Below are 22,918 nucleotides of genomic sequence, written 5' to 3'. Positions count from 1 at the left end.
AAAGTCTTCACAGTGGAACATATAGGGCAGATCCCTGAACCTGAACTAACATTTGCAGGAAGGGATTCTGAGGAACTGAGACAAATAGTGGTAACAAGAGAGGAAGTTCTAGGCTTAATAGACAATATAAAAACTGACAAATCACCGGGCCTGGATGGCATCCACCCAAGAGTTCTCAAAGAACTCAAAGGTGAAATTGTTGATCTGCTAACTAAAATATGTAACTTGTCCCTCAGGTCCTCCTCCGTGCCTGAGGACTGGAAAGTGGCAAATGTAACGCCAATCTTCAAAAAGGGATCCAGAGGGGATCCCGGAAATTACAGGCCAGTTAGCTTAACTTCTGTCCCTGGAAAACTGGTAGAAAGTATTATTAAAGCTAGATTAACTAAGCACATAGAAAAACAAGCCTTGCTGAAGCAGAGCCAGCAGGGCTTCTGCAAGGGAAAGTCCTGTCTCAGTAACCTATTAGAATTCTTTGAGAGTGTCAACAAGCATATAGATAGAGGTGATCCAGTCGACATAGTGTACTTAGACTTTCAAAAAGCGTTTGACAAGGTACCTCACCAAAGACTTCTGAGGAAGCTTAGCAGTCATGGAATAAGAGGAGAGGTCCTCTTGTGGATAAGAAATTGGTTAAGAAGCAGAAAGCAGAGAGTAGGAATAAATGGACAGTTCTCCCAATGGAGGGCTGTAGAAAGTGGAGTCCCTCTAGGATCGGTATTGAGACCTGTACTTTTCAACTTGTTCATTAATGACCTAGAATTAGGAGTGAGCAGTGAAGTGGCCAAGTTTGCTGACGACACTAAATTGTTCAGGGTTGTTAAAACAAAAAGGGATTGCGAAGAGCTCCGAAAAGACCTCTCCAAACTGAGTGAATGGGCAGAAAAATGGCAAATGCAATTCAATATAAACAAGTGTAAAATTATGCATATTGGAGCAAAAAATCTTAATTTCACATATACGCTCATGGGGTCTGAACTGGCGGTGACCGATCAGGAGAGAGACCTCGGGGTTGTAGTGGACAGCACGATGAAAATGTCGACCCAGTGTGCGGCAGCTGTGAAAAAGGCAAATTCCATGCTAGCGATAATTAGGAAAGGTATTGAAAATAAAACAGCCGATATCACAATGTCGTTGTATAAATCTATGGTGCAGTCACATCTGGAATACTGTGTACAGTTCTGGTTCCCTCATCTCAAAAAGGATATTATAGAGTTGGAAAAGGTTCAGAAGAGGGCAACCAGAATGATCAAGGGGATGGAGCGACTCCCTTACAAGGAAAGGTTGCAGCATTTGGGGCTTTTTAGTTTAGAGAAAAGGCGGGTCAGAGGAGACATGATAGAAGTGTATAAAATTATGCATGGCATTGAGAAAGTGAATAGAGAAAAGTTTTTCTCCCTCTCTCATAATACTAGAACTTGTGGACATTCAAAGAAGCTGAATGTTGGAAGATTCAGGACAGACAAAAGGAAGTACTACTTTACTCAGCACATAGTTAAACTATGGAATTTGCTCCCACAAGATGCAGTAATGGCCACCAGCTTGGAAGGCTTTAAAGAAGATTAGACAAATTCATGGAGGACAGGGCTATCAATGGCTACTAGCCGTGATGGCTGTGCTCTGCCTCCCTAGTCAGAGGCAGCATGCTTCTGAAAACCAGTTGCCGGAAGCCTCAGGAGGGGAGAGTGTTCTTGCACTCGGGTCCTGCTTGCGGGCTTCCCCCAGGCACCTGGTTGGCCACTGTGAGAACAGGATGCTGGACTAGATGGGCCACTGGCCTGATCCAGCAGGCTCTTCTTATGTTCTTATGATGAACAGTACTGGGGATTTTGTGAGTTTCCTTAGCTTTGTCCCAGCTCCCACTCTCACAAAAGCTAATACTGATCTACATTTTTAAATGCATAGATCCTGAAAGTTCTTGAAGGAACACTAAGAGGCTTGGAATTGCTGGCTTCAGCACCTTACTCAAACCTGGATTCTCATTTATTTGGAAATTCAGAAAATGAGAATAACTGTTCAGAAGTTAAGATATAGCTTTTGGTTTTAAGTGCATCTTTTGTTCATTATCCAGGACTGTAGGGAGAATGAAACTTGCATACAAGGGATCAGCAACCCACTGGCTGACTCTTTCCTCCCTCATTTCTCCTCTCCATGCCTCTTCCTTTAATAATCCTTGTTGGCATTTTGCTCTGTGTGAAAGGAAGCTACAGTATGGTAGGAGCCATTCACCCTTCATTTCTGATTTTAGAAGGCTGGGAGAGGGGACGGATGGACAGCAAATATGAGGTATTCCTTCAGAGTGAGGAAGAAATAAGAACTGTCACACCCATTGTGGACTGAGTCCAGACTACAATAGGGCAATGCGTTGGTACTTACTCCCTGTTTCTTGGATCTGTTGCTGAGGTTGTTTCTCTCTTTTTCTCTTTTTTTTCTTACCCTGAAAGGGTATCCACAGAAAAAGTTGTTAAAAGAAAGGAAGACAACTAAGAATATAAGAATGCTACAAAGTTTCTCCAATATGAGCTGTAGACTTGAATGGAGAAATCTGTAAGATATAGGAAAGGCACAACAGTTCCACTTTACAATATGTAAGATAGCAGAGAGAAATATCAGGCCATTTAAAAGGTTTACATACTATCATAATGATTTTTAATTTGGTTGTAATTGTGCCTGGAAACCCAACTCGTTTTGCCGGAAATATTAGAACATCAAAAAGACTGCTACAACAAAGAATTGCCATCAAACTAGCAACACACAGCTTGAAGAGAGCTTCTGTTCACAAGCACAAGTGTGTTTCCACCAGATCAACTGAATTCAAACAGCTCAACTATCGTTCAATGTACTTAAAAAAAGAAGCTGTTTTCTGTGTTACATTAAACACATCTGTTTGACATTCTGTGTCAAATTCCAAAATTTAAAAAGTCACAAATGGATCACAACAGGGCATTGTGAAAGTGCTCACAGATCACAGAAACAAAAATATAATGACAGTATCTGCCCTAAAGAGCTTTTGTTTCAAGAGGGAACAGCAAGGTAAGAAAACAACTGGAGCTGTGTGGATGTACCAGCAGAACCAATTGAGTGCTGTCACAGGTGTGCATCTGCAGCCCTGTCCTGGTGAGCTGTAGCAACATCAGCCCACCACACCGGCCACTACTGATCTTAATCTTTATCAATGTCACCATAAGCATGGCGACAGTGCAGTTTCAAGGAAGCATTAAACAAAGGCTTCAAGGATAGTTAGCTAATCTCTCTACAGAGTCAAATAAAATCATTTGGCAAATACCTTAAGTTCTGCCAGTAATAGTGCTTGCAAGGATGCCTTGTTCTACTAAACTGAGAAATATGTGAAGCACAAAACCTGGTATGTGTTGGGGCATGTGCCAACCTTGGGATGAATTTATCAATGGATCCCTTCCTCCTATTCCTTATTTTCTAGCCCGCATGTTTCTAAAGTAAGCCCCGGGAATGTATGTGCAAATGTTTAGCTAATTCTTAGGTGATAACTAAGCAGCTTGCTTATAACCCACATATCCCCCTCTGCTACTATTCCATCCCAAAATTGGCGACCTAATCCCAACCCTCCACATTATTACTATTATTCCTCTGTATTCTCCTGACTCCACTTCTCCCCCTCCCCATTTTTAATTTTTTCCCCCTTGGAATAGCAATACTCATGTAGTAACAAAATACATGAGATGTTACTTAATTTGTCAACATAGGCTTCTCTGAGCCATTTATTTTCCTTTGGGGGAGGGGGAAAATAAAATATACACATCCCTGATTACAAACTTACATAGTTATCTCGTGCAGACCAGGTAGGGTAGAGCTGAGAATGAAGCTGTCGCTCCTTCCGGGCTAGCTCATAGTACTTGGCTTGCTCCTCACGTGACAGCGAATGCCACTAAAATATGGGGTTAGTAAAAACTATATTGTAGAAAGACATCAAATGCAGTTTGGGATGCCACCTTCCTCTCTAAAACATGAGTAAAAAACATTTTTTTCTTTGCTACACTGGCTACAGTTTAAAACTATATCCTCTTTCAACGCAGGATTGAGGGTAGGTATAGATCAAATGCAACCATACCTAACCAGAAGCCTGTAGCCAAAGAAGTGGCCATATAGTTCAAAAAATGTATCAGTCAACCCACACACACACATTGCTCTTTCGCCCCTTTCTTTACAACTGTCAGATCATAACATCACAGCAACAATAGAAAGTACAACTGGCAGAATTACTGCTCTGTGTAACTGTATCCCTCCCTGGAACATAGTACCCAGCCTTCCTACTTTCTCCACATCTTTTCAGATGATAATGCAAAACTCCTCATGCCTCTAGGACCTGTGTGAAATATTGCTTCAGTCATACATTCTCTTTGATCTCTCATTTCTTCAATGTTGTCTCCATTATTACCCATTCTCTTCAGGTTCCTACTTTTAAGCCCCCAGCCTACTTTGTCTCATTTTATGCATCTAACATTTTCCATAACACCCCTATCTCTCCACCCCGAGCCTACAGGACCTCTAGACTTTCCATATTGTCAGGGCTCCTTCTTGCCACAGTTCCCAGCCATTTCCCTTAAAGCTCCTTTTTCCACCACCTAACTTTCCTTCAGATTCTCACTTCAGTCCACTACACCCTTGCTTCAGTCATCTTGCCTTGGATTATCTGCCCCTTCGTTTTCCTGCCTCTTGGGGCCTCTTCGTAGCCTATTCCACAAAGCTATTCCTGTCCCTACAGCTTACGTCAAGTTTTAATCTCAGCCAAACTGACAGTGGTGACAGTTTCTCACAAGAAACTGGACTCCAAATGTTCTAACAGCTTTGCTCCCTGGGATGTACCCGAACATCCTAAGCTGAGACATGAGTTCAGCAAATGAGTGCAAGAGAATTCATAGCCACAGGAACAATACAATATGCATTAAACTCTACATGCAGCCCACTAGCCTAGAATCTAGGGATGGGGTGGAGAAGCCAATAATTTGTTTTGTACCCTTCTTCCTAGGATCTGGTTGATAGCTGCACTCTCCTTCAGTGTACACTCTGCCACCACCTTGGCCCGCATCTCCTTCATGTACAACATGAATGCATTCAACGGTTTTTTTATATGAGGTTTCTTCTCTTCCTCCTTCTTCACAATAACAGGCGTTTTTCTGGAATAGTCATATCTTTCATTACAGTCCCATAGTCCTGATCATAACCATAGGCTCTCTCCTACCAACAATATGCAGGCAACAGACAACAAGATGCTCAGAGCATTCTTTTTTTTAAAAGACCTCTTTTAAAAACAGTGAGATAGTTAGACCTTATACATATTGCAGCAATATTTCACTTTACACCATCTCTGTGAGTACAGAATAGCATGAGGATGCCATTGAAAATGCCATCCTTGTGGTGAGTTGTCTGTCCCACAACTGTAACATTTAGGAGCTCTCATTGTGCAAAATGTAGCCATCGTGCTTTGAAAATACTTGTTCTGTGTCCTTGACAGCTGTTGGATGGGAAAATACACACTGCATGCATAATGACTGTACTCATGTGTAAGTGTTACAACTGGAGTGAGGAGAGGGTTTGCAGGTACGTAGAACTTGTCACAAGGATGCAGTTTTCCACATGGGAAGAGGAACTTGTGATCCAGTTCATACACTGCTTCCTGTAACATATACAGGCAAAAAACCTGTGCTATGTAACAGAAGCCTGAGTGAATAAAAATGTCTTCACCTGGTGCCAAAAAGCACACAGACAAGGCAAGCCTGTCTGGGGAGGCTATTCCATAACCAAGGTGCCACCACCAAAAGGCTGTCTCCTTAGAAGCCACCCACCTCACTTCACTTGACAGTTAATTTGAAACAGGACCTCCAAAGAGGATCTGCACTATGGAATTCCCTCTGCCAAATGATGCTTCACATACTTTAGTTGCTTCTGAGATGTTGTAAAGACATATCTTTTTTGCCCGGGCTTTTCCTGACTCATAAGACTGGATCCTGTTATTACTGAATTATTACAGTTTGTTAATTTTCCTGAGACAAACCCCCCAGTAGCTAAAAATTCCAATTATACCAGCCTGTTCAATTTCACAGCACACATTACATTTCATAGCTAAACTAGGCTGTAATGACTACATGGGGCAAAATTTCAAATAAATAAAAAAATACACTGAGAACAATAATTACACTACCGTGATGACAGCCCCTTTCCCATTACATCTCCCCACAAAATAAAGCATCCAGGCAGCACCTGACTAGTCTATTACTTACGAGCTCCCTTCAGGACTCAGGCTGGTCTGCGTGGGCTCTTGTTTTACAATGGGTGATACAATGGTGGGGTGTGGAATTCCTGAGGGATGAAGACCATGACCAGGAGGAGGAACCATATGAGGCGAAAACCTGCTAGACATCAAGCTGAAACACAATTACGGGTGAGATACTGAAAACAAATACTCTCTCAGTTTAACCATTTAAGATGCCAGACATCATCTTCATCATGTTCTCATTTCCTCATGCCCTACTTTCCAAAAATACTAGAATGTCATTAAACATTCCCTATCCCCATTTTTCATGGCACCTTGCCAACACCTCCAGAGAACAGCGAACAGGATTATTCAGAAGGTCAATGGCAGAGATAGGAAACAGAGAAACAAGCAATTTATTGCTGCCTCTACTGAATCAAATAACTTTCATTAGAAGGAAGACCCAAACTACCATTTTAAAAAGGAGTATCTTGCTGTATGTCCTTTTTTTGCCTTTGTTCTGAACCAGCTCCTACATTTCTCATAATGCATATGTTTTAATGTTAATTTATTTCTGCTCAATATTAGAAATATGTATTCATTTTCCTTTCTGGGCCTCGCTCACTGATAGTCATATCTATAAATGCATGCAACACCCAGCATGCCATGAGTACAAAATTGCCATTTTGAGTATAAACAAGGAATCATTGGCTAATAACTGTTTCGGTTTATCTATCCCTGGTCACTTTATTCCCCATTCAGTATGCGGTCCTTTTACTGGTATGTCGACCCGTATACAGTCTAGCAGACAGTAGCATCCACTGAAGAAAATGGATTATTTACAAACTCCCAACATGGACCACAGAATAAAAGCCCTTCCCTGAAGGACTAGAGGCTGATCACTTCCATGGACACCTAGAGCAATTCCTGCCTCCCCCATCTCTCTACCCAATGTTTTTTGTTCTTAAAGAAAACTCTCAACAATTTGTTACTGTAAAACAGTTGTATCTATATCTACACATCAGAAGACAATCATTACACCAGTTTAAATAAAGTCTACCTGCATTTTGTTCAATCAGGAGACAGCCAAATGCTACAAGACATACTTATGAGTAGATTGGCTTCTCTGGCTGAGAAAGTCATTTAGAAAGGCAAGGGGAAAAGACCACTGCCAATTAATCACAGCCAATCGACTAACAATTTTGGGTAACACATTACCATTTTCTTCCTTGAATTATTCACAGCTACAGTAGTGCTATATTTCATTTTAATAAAACAGATGTGTAAAACAGCAATTCCAATTCCACTTTTGCCTGGTGCCCCTTTGGGCCTAGTTCTTACCAAGGAGGTAAACCAGTGTTGGGGCAATACCAATTTAGTCTGTAGGTGGGGACTCACATGACTGAATGCTCCTTCACAAAAAAATCCCTCCATGTAGAAAACTGGACATCAGGCAAAAGGGAACTAGCCTAGTCTTTTCTCTGACACATCATTTTTCTGTGCTGCAGTCTTTTTCTATGAGGGTAAGCCCTTCCCTGTAGTCTGAAATGGTACAACCCAGACACAAGTTTACCACCTCAGTGAGAACTAGACATTCTTCCACTTGAACCCACCTGGACATTGAGGCATTCATAGCCAAGGCAGGATATGGATGTCTGAACCCACCTGGAGGAATGGAATACACTGGCTGGCCTTGCCTAAAATAGTCAAGAAAAAAAAGGAGACAAGAGCAGGTTGTCCAATACGATCGTCAGCCACAGATCCATAAATTACATTAATTATTACTGCCTATAAATTTAAGAATCCAGAAAATGTTCATGTTTTAATAAAGATTGTCTGTCCAGATTTACTCATCCATGGGATCACTAAATATGTGTGGAATTTACTATCAAATACAATTTGCCTTTCTTAAAATCAAAGTTTTAATTTTAAAAAAATAACAAGGAAAGTCTGCAAATATTGTGGACAGTGTTTTAGCTTGGAAAATACAGTTTTAATAGCCAAGGAAATGTAACTCTCCATATTATCTATAGTTAGTATTGCTGTCCCTATTTGTCATCAGATTCCAAGTAACATATATTGCCCCCCACCTCATTCCCCTCTATGGCCACATTCCTTAGCCAAAATTCCAATAATAATAATAATAATAAAATTTTATTTGTTAGTCGCCTATCTGTCTGAATTCACGGACACTCACTCTAGGCGACTTACAACAACATAATGAAATACAATAACAATCCAAAACATAATTTCAATTAATCCAACATCAAGAAACATCAATTAATACATCAGCAAGCTAATCCACCCCTAGATTCCCATAGGCCTGCCTGAATAGCCAGGTCTTAAGAGCTTGGCGAAAACCCATCAGGGAGGAGGCATGTCGAATATCATAAGGGAGAGAATTCCAGAGGGTGGGGGCCACAACCAAGAACACCCTCTCCCTGATCCGCACCAGCCTAGCTGTTTTGACCGGTGGGACCGCGAGGAGGTCCTGTGTGGCTGATCTTGTAAAGCTGCATAATTGGTGATACTGGAGGCGGTCCTTCAGATAAACTGGGCCGAAACTGTATAGGGTTTTAAAGGTCAACACCAACACCTTGAATTGGGCCCGGTACACCACTGGCAGCCAGTGTAGGTCTACCAACACCGGGGTGATGTGATCCCGGCGACGGCTATGCTTTATCAAGCGTGCCGCCGCATTCTGCACCAGTTGCAATTTCCGGACCGTTTTCAAGCGTAACCCCACGTAGAGCGCATTACAGTAGTCTAAGCGAGAAGAGACCACGGCATGTATCACTCGTGGGAGCAGATGCATAGGAAGGTAGGGCCGCAGCCTCTGTATCAGATGTAATTGATACCAAGCTGCCCGGCTCACTGCCGAAACCTGAGCCTCCATGGACAGCTGGGAGTCAAGAATGACCCCTAGGCTGCGGACCTGGTCCTTAAGGGGTAATCTCACCCCATTCAGCACCAAGTCGATGTCTCCCAACCTTCTCTTGTCACCCACGAGTAATACCTCGGTCTTGTCGGGGTTTAGTTTCAGCCTGTTCTCGCCCATCCATCCACTTACGGACTCCAGGCACTTGGACATGGTCTGCACCGCCAACTCTGGTGAGGACTTAAATGAGAGATAGAGCCGAGTGTCATCCGCATATTGGTGACACTGCAGCCCAAAACTCCTGATGATGGCTCCCAGCGGCTTCACATAGATGTTAAATAGCATGAGGGAGAGGATAGAACCCTGTGGTACTCCACAGTTAAGAGGCCAAGGGTCTGAAACCTCAACCCCCAATGCCACCCGTTGGTACCTGCCTAAGAGATAGGATTGGAACCACCGTAAAACAGTGCCCCCCATTCCCAATCCCTCTAGGCGATTTAACAAGATACCGTGGTCAACGGTATCAAAAGCCGCTGAGAGATCCAGGAGGACGAGGAAGGTATATTCTCCCCTATCCAACGCCCTCCTCATATCATCCACCAGAGCGACCAAGGCTGTTTCAGTTCCATGACCAGTCCTGAAGCCCGATTGGAATGGATCTAAATAATCTGCTTCATCCAAGTGTGTCTGTAGCTGTTTGGCCACCACTCGCTCTATCACCTTGCCCAAGAATGGTAAATTAGAGACTGGGCGAAAGTTATCCAACTCTTGGGGATCCAAGGAGGGCTTTTTTTAAGATGGGCTTTATCACTGCCTCCTTGAGGGCTAATGGTATTGCACCCTCTTCCAAGGATGCATATACCACTGCCTTGATCCCTTCGCCCAGTCTCTCTTTGCAGCTCATAATGAGCCACGAAGGGCAAGGATCAAGCAGACAGGTGGTTGGCTTCACAGTAGAGAGCATGTTGTCCACTTCCTCAGCGAGGAGAGGCTGAAAACGATCCCACTGGACCGGGATGCAACTGGCCGACTCTGGCCCACTTCCTGTATCCACGGCGTACGGAATCATGCTCTTCAGGCGCTCGATTTTATCGGCAAAGTGTTTAGCAAATATGTCACAGGAGGCTTTAGAATGTTCCATGGGTTCCTGAGCAACTGGACCGACCAGGCTTCGGACCACTTGGAACAGCCTCCTGGGACAGCACTCTGCCGACGCAATAGAGGCAGCAAAAAATTCCCTCTTCGCTGCCTTTGTTGCCACCTGGTAGGCCGCTATTGCTGCTCTAACCAGTGTCTGATCGTCTTCGGTGCAAGATTTCCACCACCAGCGCTCTAGTCGTCTCACCTCCTGTCTCAGACCCCGCAACCGTGGTGTGTACCAGGGTGCTGTCTGAGTTCTATTCAGGGAGAGAGGACGTTTCGGAGCCACCCGGTCTACCGCCCTAGTGATCTCCCTATTCCACTCCGCCACCAGGGTTTCGACTGGGTGTCCTTCAGTCAGCTCCAAATCCCCCAGCGCATTCAGGAATCCCTTAGATTCCATCAGGCATCTGGGGCGGGCCATCCTAATAGGTCCTTGTCCCCTGCGGAGGGTGTGCAGCATTGAGAGGTCCACATTCACCAGATAGTGATCTGACCATGACACGGGGTTAGAAAAAGCCACCTCACAACTAACTGACAACCTGAATTTTGGAAGCAAAACTTATTAAGCAAAGTGAACACATACAAAGATATTCACTTGTGTAATTTATTCAAAACAAATCACACTGCCCTGCTCAAAATGACCAATTAAATACTTGTTAAGCCTTAAATACATGAGAAGCCCTATATGCATACAGATGTCCCATAGACACATACCCCATTCACTTTAGTGGAGGGGGTCACTCCACATGTGCAAGGGAATAAATGCATAGAATACTCATGGAGCTCTGAATCAGCGCACTGTTTTTCCACTTTACGTAATAGAAGTGGGGTCCCACAACAAAATGTTACAGGATGGAACATCTATGTGCTTCTGTACAGGATTCTAGCCACTCCATTCTATTCCCCCTTCCCCACAACAGTCAGAGAGAATTCCATTCCCACTGATTCTGCTCAGATCTCACTGGGTTTTTTCTCCATTTTGAGGTTGCTGGGAGGTGTGGTAGAGCAACATGCCCAATCACATATTTCATTTCTCCATTGATTTCTATGGGCAGATATAATATCCTTCCTTGGGGAAATTTAAACATTGTTTCTCACTGTGAACCAGGAAATATCCAGACAACGAGATGGTTATTCTACCCTTTTAATACCTGTATGTCTCTCTCCCTCCTCCCTTTCCAGCCACTCAACTCCATTTCCCTCCCCACCCAGTTTTCCCCCCCTTTTTGCCAGTTAGCACACCAAGTCCCTCCCTTGGTTATTTTTTCTCCCGTGAAGACTTTTTTACTCCTGAAAACCTCAGAGCTATCCCAAGTCAGCTGATACCTCCCTCTTGTGCATGGGTAGTGCCATTTTGCTTTGGAAATTTGAAGAGGAAATCTCCGTATGAACAGAGAGGAACAGCTCCTAAGGGAGAGTAAGAAAGGAGGAGATTTGAAATCCATAGTTCTTACTGTGGTACGAGCCACCCCAAAGGATGAGGAATTTGCCCAATGGCACCAGGAGATAATGGATAATATGGAGACAGCTCTGAAGGGTGAGGTGGTCGTGGAATTCCTGGTGAAGGGAAAAAACAAACAGATGTTAAAACCATTGTGGTGCCCCTAGCCCAGGTTTCAGTTCCTAACCTTCCCTGGATTTACATTTTCCCCCAGAATTTCACAAGGTACCTTTTGGTAACCTCACTTCCATACCCCTTTTGACTTTTTTCTTCCTCAATTCACATATCTAACTAGTTATATTTTTCTTGCAATTCACCACATGCTGGGTGCTTATTTTTTGGGGGGGGGGGCAGGGTTCACAAGTTCTAAAAACTCACCTGTCTTTGGGTCAATTTCAGGGGAGAGATGGGAAGGTGGTGAGCCTGGTGAGAAGTGGTCATTACTGTAGGTGATGAGTGGCGTCAGCGGGTGCATGTGATGTGGATGTTGCACCACAGGAACTTTGTTTGACTACAAGAAAAAAGCAGGGTTTTATTTGCATTTTAAAATCCTCTATTACCTTACAAAAAGAAAGGGCAATGGGGAAGAGGAATAAATCATTTGCAAGTTATTCATACCAGACTTCCTGTAATTATCCAAGAACTTTTCTCAGGTGGAATGCCCATTATCAACTTGGGCAGAAATGTGTGAGCTATTAAAATGGTCTATATCAGCCTTTTCCAACCTTTGGGTCCCCAGATGTTGCTGAACTGTAGCTGCCATCAGCCCCAGCCAGCATGGCCAATGGTCAGGAATGATCAGAACTGTAGTCCAGCAACATGTGGGGACTCAAAGGTTGGGAAAGGGTGGTATATATTACTTCACAGTAAAAGTATATATTTTTATTTTGTCATATACTATATATACATTAAATGTTAAGTTTTAAACAACTATGAGTTGGTTTTACAGCTAATAACAGTAATACGGTACCTTTTCAAGAGACAAAATTACCCAGTTTAGAGAAATCCTTCTGGAGCTCTTGCAGTTCACTTGGGTTTTCATGATCCAGAGTAAAAGTCTTACTCCCAACTCCAGATAATCTATAAACAAGTAAACTAGCACCACTCCCAACATTGATGGTTGGAGAACTCTACTGCTTATTTCCCTCCACCGTGAGAGCTGTCCATTTACTCCTATCCTCTGCTTCCTATTTAGCCAATTACAAATTCATTATCCAATGAGTGCTAGGTTTACTCAGGAGCTTTGGCAAGGGACCCAGTTAAAACTTTCTTGGAAGTTAAAGTATATGTCTACCAGATCCCAGATCACCCCTACCTATATGCTTGATATTCTCCAAGAATAGGTCTTCATAAAAGTCATGCCAATTCCTCCACGGCAAAATTTGTTCTCCTGTGTGCTTAATAATCTAGTTTTAATGCTTTCCAACAATTTACCTGGAACTGACATCATGCTCACTGGCCTGTAATATCCTGGCTTCCCCCATTCCCTTTTCAAAATGGTTGTTATGTTGGCTACTCTCCAGTCCTCTGGTAAGGAGACTGATTTTAGTGGTGAATTGCATCCTTTTATCTGTAGAGCAGCAAAAAAGTAGTTCAGGCCTGCTACATCTTCTGCAGTGAAAAAAGATGCAAAGAACTCATTTGGTTTCTCTGCATCTGCCTATCCTCTTTTGGCAATCATTTCATTCCCTTGTTATCTAGTGCTCCAACTTCCTCCAAGCCCGATTTCATGCTACAGATTATAAGAAATTTTGTTCTTCATGTTTTTAGAAATATGCTTCTTACTCCACTTTGCTTATCAACTTACATTTCTTTTGCCACAGTTTGTGGTGCTGTTTGTTCTTCTTGCTTGGACAAGACTTCCACTTTTTAATGGAAACCTTCTTGCCTTTTATAGTCTCCTTGACTTTGCTTATTAACCTGGCTGGCATTTTCTTGGACTTGTCCATGCCTTTCCTAAACTGTCCAGGCCTGCTCTAGAGAATGCCCTCTCATTCTCCTGCACAATCTAGAAAAGGATCCAAAATGTGACCCTGAAATCACTTCATGAGAAAATCATGAAAACCAGGCACATAAAATTGGAAAGAATCCTACTCTGCATCTTTAAATAGGTTCCTTACAACTGGAGATAAACAGAAAGTATAATGCTTAAAATGTTCCATCTATATAATGAATCAGGATCACAACCTGCAATAATTCTCCCTAACCCAACCATTCCTGGCACAGTTCCAGTCATTAAATCAAAACTAGATTTCAGAATATGAAGGTTGCTTTCTAGTTACTAGCACACCATAAGGCCAGTTGCCAGAGGCCACAGGAGAGTGCTCTTGCACTCAGGTCCTGCTTGCAGGTTTTCCATGGGCATCTGGTTGACCACTGTGAGAACAGGAAGCTGGATTAAATGGGCCACTGGCTTGATCCAGCAGGCTCTTCTTACATTTGAATAGAACATAACTTGTCAGATTTGGAACAACTTTGCTGACTACAGGTCCGTTTCTGAGCACAATTCAGTGCTGTTTTTTACAGTCCAAAACTGCTTGGTACTTTCAATGCCACTTTACTACTACTACTACTACTACTACTACTACTACTACTACTACTACTACTACTACTACTACTACTACTACTACTACTACTACTGCTGCATGAACCTGCCTAAGCTTTGAGATCATTCTTGCAGGTCCTGCACTAGATTTGCCTGCTTTTGGAGAAGAGGAAGGTGGTGACTAGATATGGGGCTTTTTCACTGGTAGCACCCAGACTTGGAACATTCTGTCCAGGGAGCTCCTGGTGCAATGTTTAAGTCGGTAAAGCCCTTTTTATTTGCCAAGGCCTTTTGATCTTTAATTTTACTCTGCTTTTATGGAGAGGGTTTTTTTGGTTTTAATGATTTCAACCATTTTACTGATGTTATTTGTTTATTGTCATTTTAATTTTGCACATTATTTATAAAGTTGTTGAAGTGAAGAGAGTGTTATCAAAGTAACTGTAAAAAAATGAAAATAACATTTCTTAGGTCATCTCTTACAGGGATGGGCAGGCTTCAGGCTTGTGGAGTCTGGAATCAGGTACTGAACATACTCTCAGAATAAAGGTATAGGTTGTCTGAGTAAATGCTTATCCCAGAGATTTGTTTTTAGTATCAGAACTGAGCTCACAAAAATTAATTCCTCCCCTCCTCAGCTTTCTTCATTTTCAGCAACTTAATTTGGGGGTGGGGGGAGGAAGCTGCTATTAAACAGTTGGGAGTCAAAATCACCCAGAGAACTAACAGTAATACCTGATCTACTTTCTGCCCACCCTTGGCAGAAAATACTGCCCAAAAACTCTGCTTAACAACCTGTATAAAAATATCGGTGCTACACAGAAATGTGACCGAAAGTACAGGTCATTATCCTAGCAGCATACGTAGTGAGTGAGTGAAAGAAAAAGAGAAAGTCAGCAAGAGACAAGAGAGAATGCAAAATTACTAAATGAATCCACACACTCTACAGAAGTACAGACAGATCGCTTTTGGGACACAAGTGACCCACAGTCCACCATGAGCACTCCATCGAGGGAAAACTGAAGGCGTAGCTCATTGAAATGAACATGTGCAAATTTTAAGTATGTTTTCCTTACCCAAGCTTGCAAAGTGCCATAGCAGGACAGTGAGTTATAACACAGATAGGAAAGTCATTTGTGAAATAGCAGGCTCCCTAAGAAGATTCAGGAAGATTGGATGGAAACCAGTGGAAGGGGCAGGATGGGGCCTAAGAGCATTTATCACAATGGGAAAATGCTGTGCACAATTTGTTACTATGTCTACAACGTAAGTGACTGGAACAAGTGGAGTGAGAATATGCAGGAAGAGCACAAACCTGACAGGTAACATGAGGGCAGGAGTGGAAAGAACCATTACTACTTCAGCTCAGGAGGAGGACCACTGAACATTGAAAAAGGAAGGTACAATCAGCCATAACACCCTAAAAATGTGTAATATGTCCTACCAATCAGCTGATCACTGGAATACTACCAACCTCCTTTAAAAAGCTACCAGAAGTCTACCTAGCCTCTCATTTGGAGAGGTTAGAGAGGAAAGTTTTATTTACTAAATTACAGTATACGGCCCAATGGGAACTAGTCTCTCTTGAAAGCCATTAAGAGAGACTGGGTAGCTTCTAGCAACCTTAATGAGGTCCCATAGACACTTGCCAATTGGAAGGGCTTCTTTCTCCCAACTTCTTTCTTCAATTCTTAGGTTGGGGGGGGGGGATCAGTTTGTTTCTCTTTATTACTACCTAATGATTAACGCAAGAGAACCAAGGGATCTTCTGTACCCCAGTTACCTGACACAACTATGGCAGTGTATTCATACTCTGAAGTTAGTGAATGAAAAATAGAATATATTCTGCCACAGGAGTGTAAAAGTGAACCTCTACTGAGCTGAAACTTGGACAAAAGGACTTATCTTGCATAGGTCTATCCCAGTGACCCTATCTTACATGGATCAATGCAAAATTGAAATTCACAGAAGTTGGCCTGCAGGTTTTGCATGGTTCATATAGGGTTGATTTGAAAGGGGGCCAACGTGTCAATCTACCACTATACTGAAGTATGTAGAACAGAAATCCCAGGTTCTAAGCTAGTACCCTCCTCATTTTGCCTTTGGAAATCCCATTGATTTCAGTAGGTTTTAAGAATACTACATACTGAGCCTGTTGTCTTGTCCACTTTTTCTTCCTGGTTGTTACTTGTACACTAGTGCAAATCTGCAGCATGAATCTGTGCAATTTCAGTTTCAATAAAGTGAAATTGATCATCGTGCTTTCTCTAGGTAATTAAATAAATTAACAAGATAATCTAGGAGACCTGCAGACAAGCAAACAGTATATGGCACATTGGTAGGAAAGCCAGTGAAAATACTGCTCTCATATATATGCTATACAGCATATATCATGGGTGTGGTTTTCTTCCTACAATGCCCCAATGGGTATAGGGTGAGGGATTTTCCTTCAAATTCAACAGGAGTTAAAGCAGCAAACTAACAGCTGAATCTATACAATGCTACACAGTGGAAAAGCCCTCTTCTGTGCTCATTCTTCCTCTGGACAATCAGTAACTTCATGACAGAAGACTCAATATCCATTCAGACCATACCAGTCAAGAAAACAAACCACCTTAGCTACAAACTGCAGGCGATATACTCATCATGATCAAGGAATTGACCACCTGAAAACATTTTCTGCTGTATACATGCCCATATTTCATTTTCATATGTGCATACGTTTTTCCCCCTTTCATAGACATGCTCCTATTCCTCCACTCCCACTCATCCAGCCAACATGGTTCCATGTTCTTCAAGATTCACCTAATTTAGTTTATCATCGATCTTTTGATATCTATACATATATGAAAAATATAAGCCATCACACAGCATGAAGTCAGCATTCCATGGAGGCAGGGTGGAGTGGTGCAGTGGGCTTGAGGCACAGGACAAGTGTGGCAAGGGTGTGAGGCGAGCAAGCAAGCAAGCCAGGTTGGACAGCAAAGCAGCCCATGAGAGCCACAGAGGAAGTCAGGACAGCCCGGGGTAACTCCTCATCAACTGTCCTGCTCTGCTGTTGCTTCCCACCCCAACCAACAGCCTCAGCAGTGGAAGGCAAGGAGGAAGGAAGCAGCAGGAAAGCAGGACAGTTCCTGAGGCGCTGCTCCAGCCACACCCCTGTTGCTCATTCAGCTGCCTTCCTCCTCCTTGCAGAAGGTCTAAATGGGAGGAAAAGAGGATGCTTGGGGACCCATTTCGGGGTATGAGAAGGAGAACACTCAGCAATCCATTTGGGAGGGCAACCTATTTGGGAGTCTCTGTGTGTGTGTACACGTGTGTATGTTTGGGGGAGGGGGAGGGGGTTGGGAGTCCCGGGTGTGTGTGTTTGAGTGTTCCTGGGTGTGTGTGAAGGTTAGTAAAAGATAAAATTGTACATTCAGATTTAGCTAATGACAGGATTACACCCCCTATTACAAGTGGTAATTTTAGGTGTGGAAAGTGTTCCTGCTGTGCGCAATCTTTGTAGCTAAAACAATTGATCAACCCTAAATCTGGAAAGGTCTTTACACTTAGAAACTTCACCTTGTGCCAATCCATTAGTGTAATATATGTGATTCTGTGCCCTTGTTTCTTGGTATATGTAGGACAAACAACTAGAGTCCTGAGATTACAAATCAGTGACCGCAAGAGTAAACTTAGAACAGGAACACTGGAAGGTCCATTAACATCTCCCTTCCTGGAATGTAGCCACACACGAGGATTTTAAAGTTCATAGCTATTGAACAGTTCCAAGTATCTTCCTATATAATAAAAAAGTAAGCCATCATGCCACTATGACATCATGCAGCGTGATGTTGGGGGCACAGCGCAGAAACAATGACATGGCGCCTTACCTGGTAAGTGAGTGGGTTATGCAGAGGGAGAGGCCCATGGCCACAGGAGAAGCCAATGGGCAGTGGTTGCCGCCTAGGTGTGACACTGATGGCGACGGTGGTGGTGGTAGCAGCTTGGCCACACCAGTTTACCAAGCAAGCTGGTGGGCGACCCATGGGAGGGTGGAAGGCAGAGGACTCTGGCAATGTGGGGAGGTGCGTGGAGCTTTGGTGAAGGTAGGCGACATTGGCAAGCTAAGTGAGCAGGGGTAGCAGCCCTAACTCTCCTCATAAAGGGCAAGATCCTCACAATGTAGTCAGCAAAACACCTACTGGATCTACACCTTACAAAGAGTAAATTCTAATGGTTCGAATGAAATATTTGATCTATCAGCATATTTATAAGGAAATTATTTATACTGTAATAAAATTCATGGTCTTTTTTGCCACCAACCTGCTATGGTCATCTTGCTCACGATTGCCACTACTTGCCACTAAAAAGGAGTGGTCAGTGACCTAGGTAAGCCTGGCTTCATTGCCACTGCTTCCAATGGTCACTACAAGTACAGACGCCCTTTCAAGTTTTGCACACATGGGCAGCAATAGCCCACTACACACCAGCTCCTTCTGCTGCAGGCTTGGTAGGTATGCAAGCATGAAACAAATAAAACATTTTCAAATGAATAAGTAGTGAAAGTGCTTCAATCCCACTTTCCTCCATTTTTCATCCCCCTCTCTTTAAAGGCAGAATTCTTAGGTTTCATACACATCACCTCTCTCAATAGTAAGATATAAATGGTATTAATTCTCTCAAAAGGTTTTGCTTAATTTTTTAACCTTTTTTGCATTAATTGGCAATAGACTACAGCTGGAAAGCTTCTCTTGACATGAATGCTTGAACTGCATGACAACATACAGACTAAATTGCAAACAGATTTGCAACTGTAGTGGATACAATCAATGCAAGCAAGCAGATGATGTCTATGGAGATTGGAGGAAGGGGGATGGGGGAGAGTTAAAAGGTCCTTTTTCAGTTATAACAAGAATAGAGGGATGTCTCACTGTTCATTCAAATGAAAGTTTCCAATGATATGGTTTTGTCTCATGGATTCATGAAGCCCTAAGTAGAAACTGAAAGCCTGAGGCACATATGTTTTAAGACTCGGCTGCAAGATATCATGGCTTGGGAATTATGTGCAACAGTTTTCATTGGATTAGTTCCCCTCTCCCAATCCCAAAGCAAACTCTTTTTGAACACTTGTGCTAACTTTAAAAGTGCACGTGAAACAACTACAGCTGAGAAATGCTCACCAGTTATTTTCAAATAGGAAACTCAGGTTCTGTCTATCCTAGCTTACTGTGTTGGGCAAGAGTGGGAAAAAAACAGCCAAAGACTGCAATAAAAATCTTGAAAATTTACCCAAATGAATAGTTTAACAATGTCACTTTTCAGTTCCTTCAGAATTTTTGAATTATTATTATTTGGTTGTACTAGTTAACAGTTTACTTTTAAGATTGCGTTTTTATAGACACACATTTGTAACAGTTATTCTCCTTTATCCCTAAGGAATCAGGATTTAGGCAGTCGCTCCACAAAAAGTGTATGGTAAATACCAAAAGTGTTTTTAGCTTTTCTGCAGTATCTGTATCATTGTACATGCTCCTTTCGCACTGTTGAGAACCAACAACTGTAGTGCCTCTGGCAAACCTGATTTTCAACAATCTTGTTTTTCACTTCTTTAGCCAGGGACTCCTCCAAGATTTTTAGTCTACGTATGCCCATCCTTAACATAATGCACTCAGTAACTCTCAAGTGGGCTGTAAACTAGGATTAAAAACAAATTATCTAGAAGAGTATTCATAGAGACACCTTTAAATAACATGGATCTGGAAGGTTAACACAAAACCAAGCCATAGACACTTACTAAGTGTGCAGGAGAGGGCGACCTTGCATCCTTTAGAGTAGCTCCAGCTGGTACATCAAGTAGTGGCCACTTTACCTGCAGATACTGAAAGAAATGGAGATAAAGATGAAATGAAACCACAAAAACGGAAATGGTCAACAGATTTCACAAGAGATTCACAGCCCAAGGAACTAGACAAATACAACTATCAGCACAGTTCAGATACAAAAAGGCTTGAAATCCAGGATTCTATTTTTCAAATCGAAAAACTCCTCAATGGTTATGATGCACCTTTAGTTCAACTTGTAGGTCACCAGATAGCATGGTTAATGACTGGAAATTAGTCTGTCATGGTTGGCTTCCTGATCATCTTGGTAACATATGGAAGGTCAGATCATATGGTTTCTTCCCACACAAACTACTGGCACTGGAATGGTAAGGTAAACAGTGATTGGGCCAACTTCACATATTAAAAGGTAAAGGTAAAGGTGTCCCCGCACTTATAGAGCGAGTCGTTTCCGATTCTTAGGGTGACATCTTGCAACGTTTACTAGGCAGACCGTATATATGGGGTGGGATTGCCAGTTCCTTCCCCGGCCTTTCTTTACCCCCAGCGTATGCCAGGTACTAATTTTCCAGACCACGGATGGATGGAAGGCTGAGTGGACCTCAACCCCTTTTACCAGAGATTCGACTTCCTCCTTTCATTGGAATCGAACTCCGGCCGTGAGCACCGCTTCGGCTGCGTTACCACCACTTACCACTCTGCGCCACAGAGAACTTCCAAAATGTTACTGATACACTGTATGAGCCAACCACAGAGAATCAGTAACATATTAACATTCAGTTTAAAATATGCAATCTGCATACCAAATGATAGTAAGGGAATTTCACAATTAAAACACTGCTGCTAATCCTCCCCCACCCACCCTCGGCCGAAATATCTGTTCCATCTGTGCCTTCTTGCTCATCTGTGAATTCTTGCTTAGCTATGCTGACGCTAGTTTCAGAATAATACCAGTAAGTAGCACAGACACACTGAGGCTACAATACACACTTGCCTGGGAATAAGTCCCATTGAACTCAATGGGGGGTTACTTCTGACTAGACACATAAGGATTGTGAATGTGTTATCAAACTGGAAGTTAAACACAATGATCCAGCAAGTTCTGGTGTGTGTTGGAGTTCCCACAGAACATTAGATGAGGGAACTCCATATGTTGAAAACAATAAATGCAATATTTGTTTTGTTTTAATGTATTTTAAGGTCTCTTTTTATGATGTTTTAAAGTGTTTTTAGCGCTTCTGTTTGCTGCCCTGGGCTCCTGCTGGGAGGAAGGGTGGGATATAAATCAAATAATAAATTAAATAAAAATAAATAAATATTCAGGAAAGCATTTAGTTGATTCCATTTTTTGTCCAACGCTATTTAAAACAGTCTGCCAGTTTGATTTTAAAAAGCTCTGACATTTAATACAGTGTGAAACAAAATTAAATTTAGACCAGTTTTTATGCAGATTTAATAACATGTAATTAAAACTTTATTTTCCTGACAGTTTGCTAGCATCAATACTATAGGAATTTAAATTGACTTGCATTGTTGGATATCTCTTACAATTAAAGTCCCCAAAATATAGGCATTCTGTTTTTAAGCCGAGGAATAAAATAATTCCATGCTATATAACTAAATGCAATGTACCCTGTGAAATGCTAGAGGTTTGGGAATGTGGACTGGATGAGTTGCAGCTGTGCACTGGAATTTCCCTAACACACAAATTTTCATGATGTAAAACAGCTGGAAGGAAATCCCAGCATGCTCTATTTAGAGGCAGAACAACCAATAATTTAAATGGAAGATTAACCCTTCAACTTAAAACAAACCTTCACATTTCCTCCAACATATATTCCCACTATCTACTGCAGGTAGAAAATGCTGCAGAAGTGCTGATCTGTTCCAAAAGGTAATTTGAATAGATTTAATTCTGACAAGGCCAGTGTCTTCTGAAAAACTCGAAAGTGGCAATCACAAACCCATACAAGAAAAGCAACAGCAGTTTTTGCTTCATCAGATGGGCTGAATTTCTCCTGCCACCTACCCCATTCAAACTACATAATATATCACTTTTTCATCCTGTTCATTTCTATATGGACACAATTTTGGCAGCGATTACATGCGAGTTGTCGCAATCCAGCTTGGTTTTCCATGTCTGTTTTAGAGATCATGTACTCTTGGGTGAGCAGAAAATAGCTTTTAGCTAGATAGTATGAACTATTATATTTCTACACGAGTTTGAGAAAAGTCTGTTTTTTTTCCTAATGCATGGAAAGAGGAGCTGAGCCAATCTCACATGAGGAGGAAGAGCTCTTGTGAAGAGAGCTCTTCCTCTGAGCCCATTTAAGGTGTTCAAGCACAAAGAAATGTCATCCTTTCAGCCATTGCAAGTTATTCTCTTTACCACAAGGGCAGGTTTTTATTTATAAAAATATTTGTATACCGCAATTTCACAAAAAATCAAAGCAGTGTCCAACAATAATAATAAAAACACAAAGTTACAAATGCTGTATTACAATAAAACCAAATAAAACTTAAAACAGATCACTAGTTGACTATTAAGGAAAATGTTTTTTAATTGTCTGCATAAGCCTGGAGGCAAAAAGAAAAAAAGAAAAAGCTATGGGGTATTTTGGGAATAATGAGGAAACAGACATGATAGCAAAGTCACTTCACTCATACAGAAGCCAAGCTTGCTCTTATCTATTTCTAACACATACTCATGCAAGGCAAGCTGGGGAGGAAAGACAGCAACTCCTTAATAAAGTATCTTGTCAGTTGACAGCATGGAAAAATTGTAAACTCCACACACCTGGGCAAATTACCTTGAACATAACTGGAGGGTCCAGAAGGTCAAAGTTTGTGATATCTT

At 42.1% G+C, this 22,918-nt stretch overlaps 1 protein-coding gene across 2 annotated transcripts in view; it reads right to left on the bottom strand.

Annotated features, from left to right (window-relative positions):
* Nucleotides 1-22,918, bottom strand: part of TCF7L1 (transcription factor 7 like 1) — a 102,698-nt gene that overhangs the window by 1,539 nt on the left and 78,241 nt on the right. For both annotated transcript variants that reach the window (XM_061592414.1, XM_061592415.1), the window contains 8 exons: nt 20,016-20,099; nt 12,070-12,202; nt 11,705-11,807; nt 7,843-7,926; nt 6,258-6,401; nt 4,994-5,153; nt 3,797-3,904; nt 2,377-2,437 (listed from right to left, as the gene is read on the bottom strand). In XM_061592414.1, the coding sequence (XP_061448398.1) occupies nt 2,377-2,437; nt 3,797-3,904; nt 4,994-5,153; nt 6,258-6,401; nt 7,843-7,926; nt 11,705-11,807; nt 12,070-12,202; nt 20,016-20,099 (877 nt within the window). The remainder of the gene's footprint in view (nt 1-2,376; nt 2,438-3,796; nt 3,905-4,993; nt 5,154-6,257; nt 6,402-7,842; nt 7,927-11,704; nt 11,808-12,069; nt 12,203-20,015; nt 20,100-22,918) is intronic.

The sequence above is a fragment of the Rhineura floridana genome, chromosome 12 (genome assembly GCF_030035675.1).
Source record: "Rhineura floridana isolate rRhiFlo1 chromosome 12, rRhiFlo1.hap2, whole genome shotgun sequence".
Classification (NCBI taxonomy): Eukaryota; Metazoa; Chordata; class Lepidosauria; order Squamata; family Rhineuridae; genus Rhineura; species Rhineura floridana.
The sequence above is the reverse complement of the archived record's forward strand: the minus strand, read 5'-3'. Positions and strand labels throughout refer to the sequence as shown.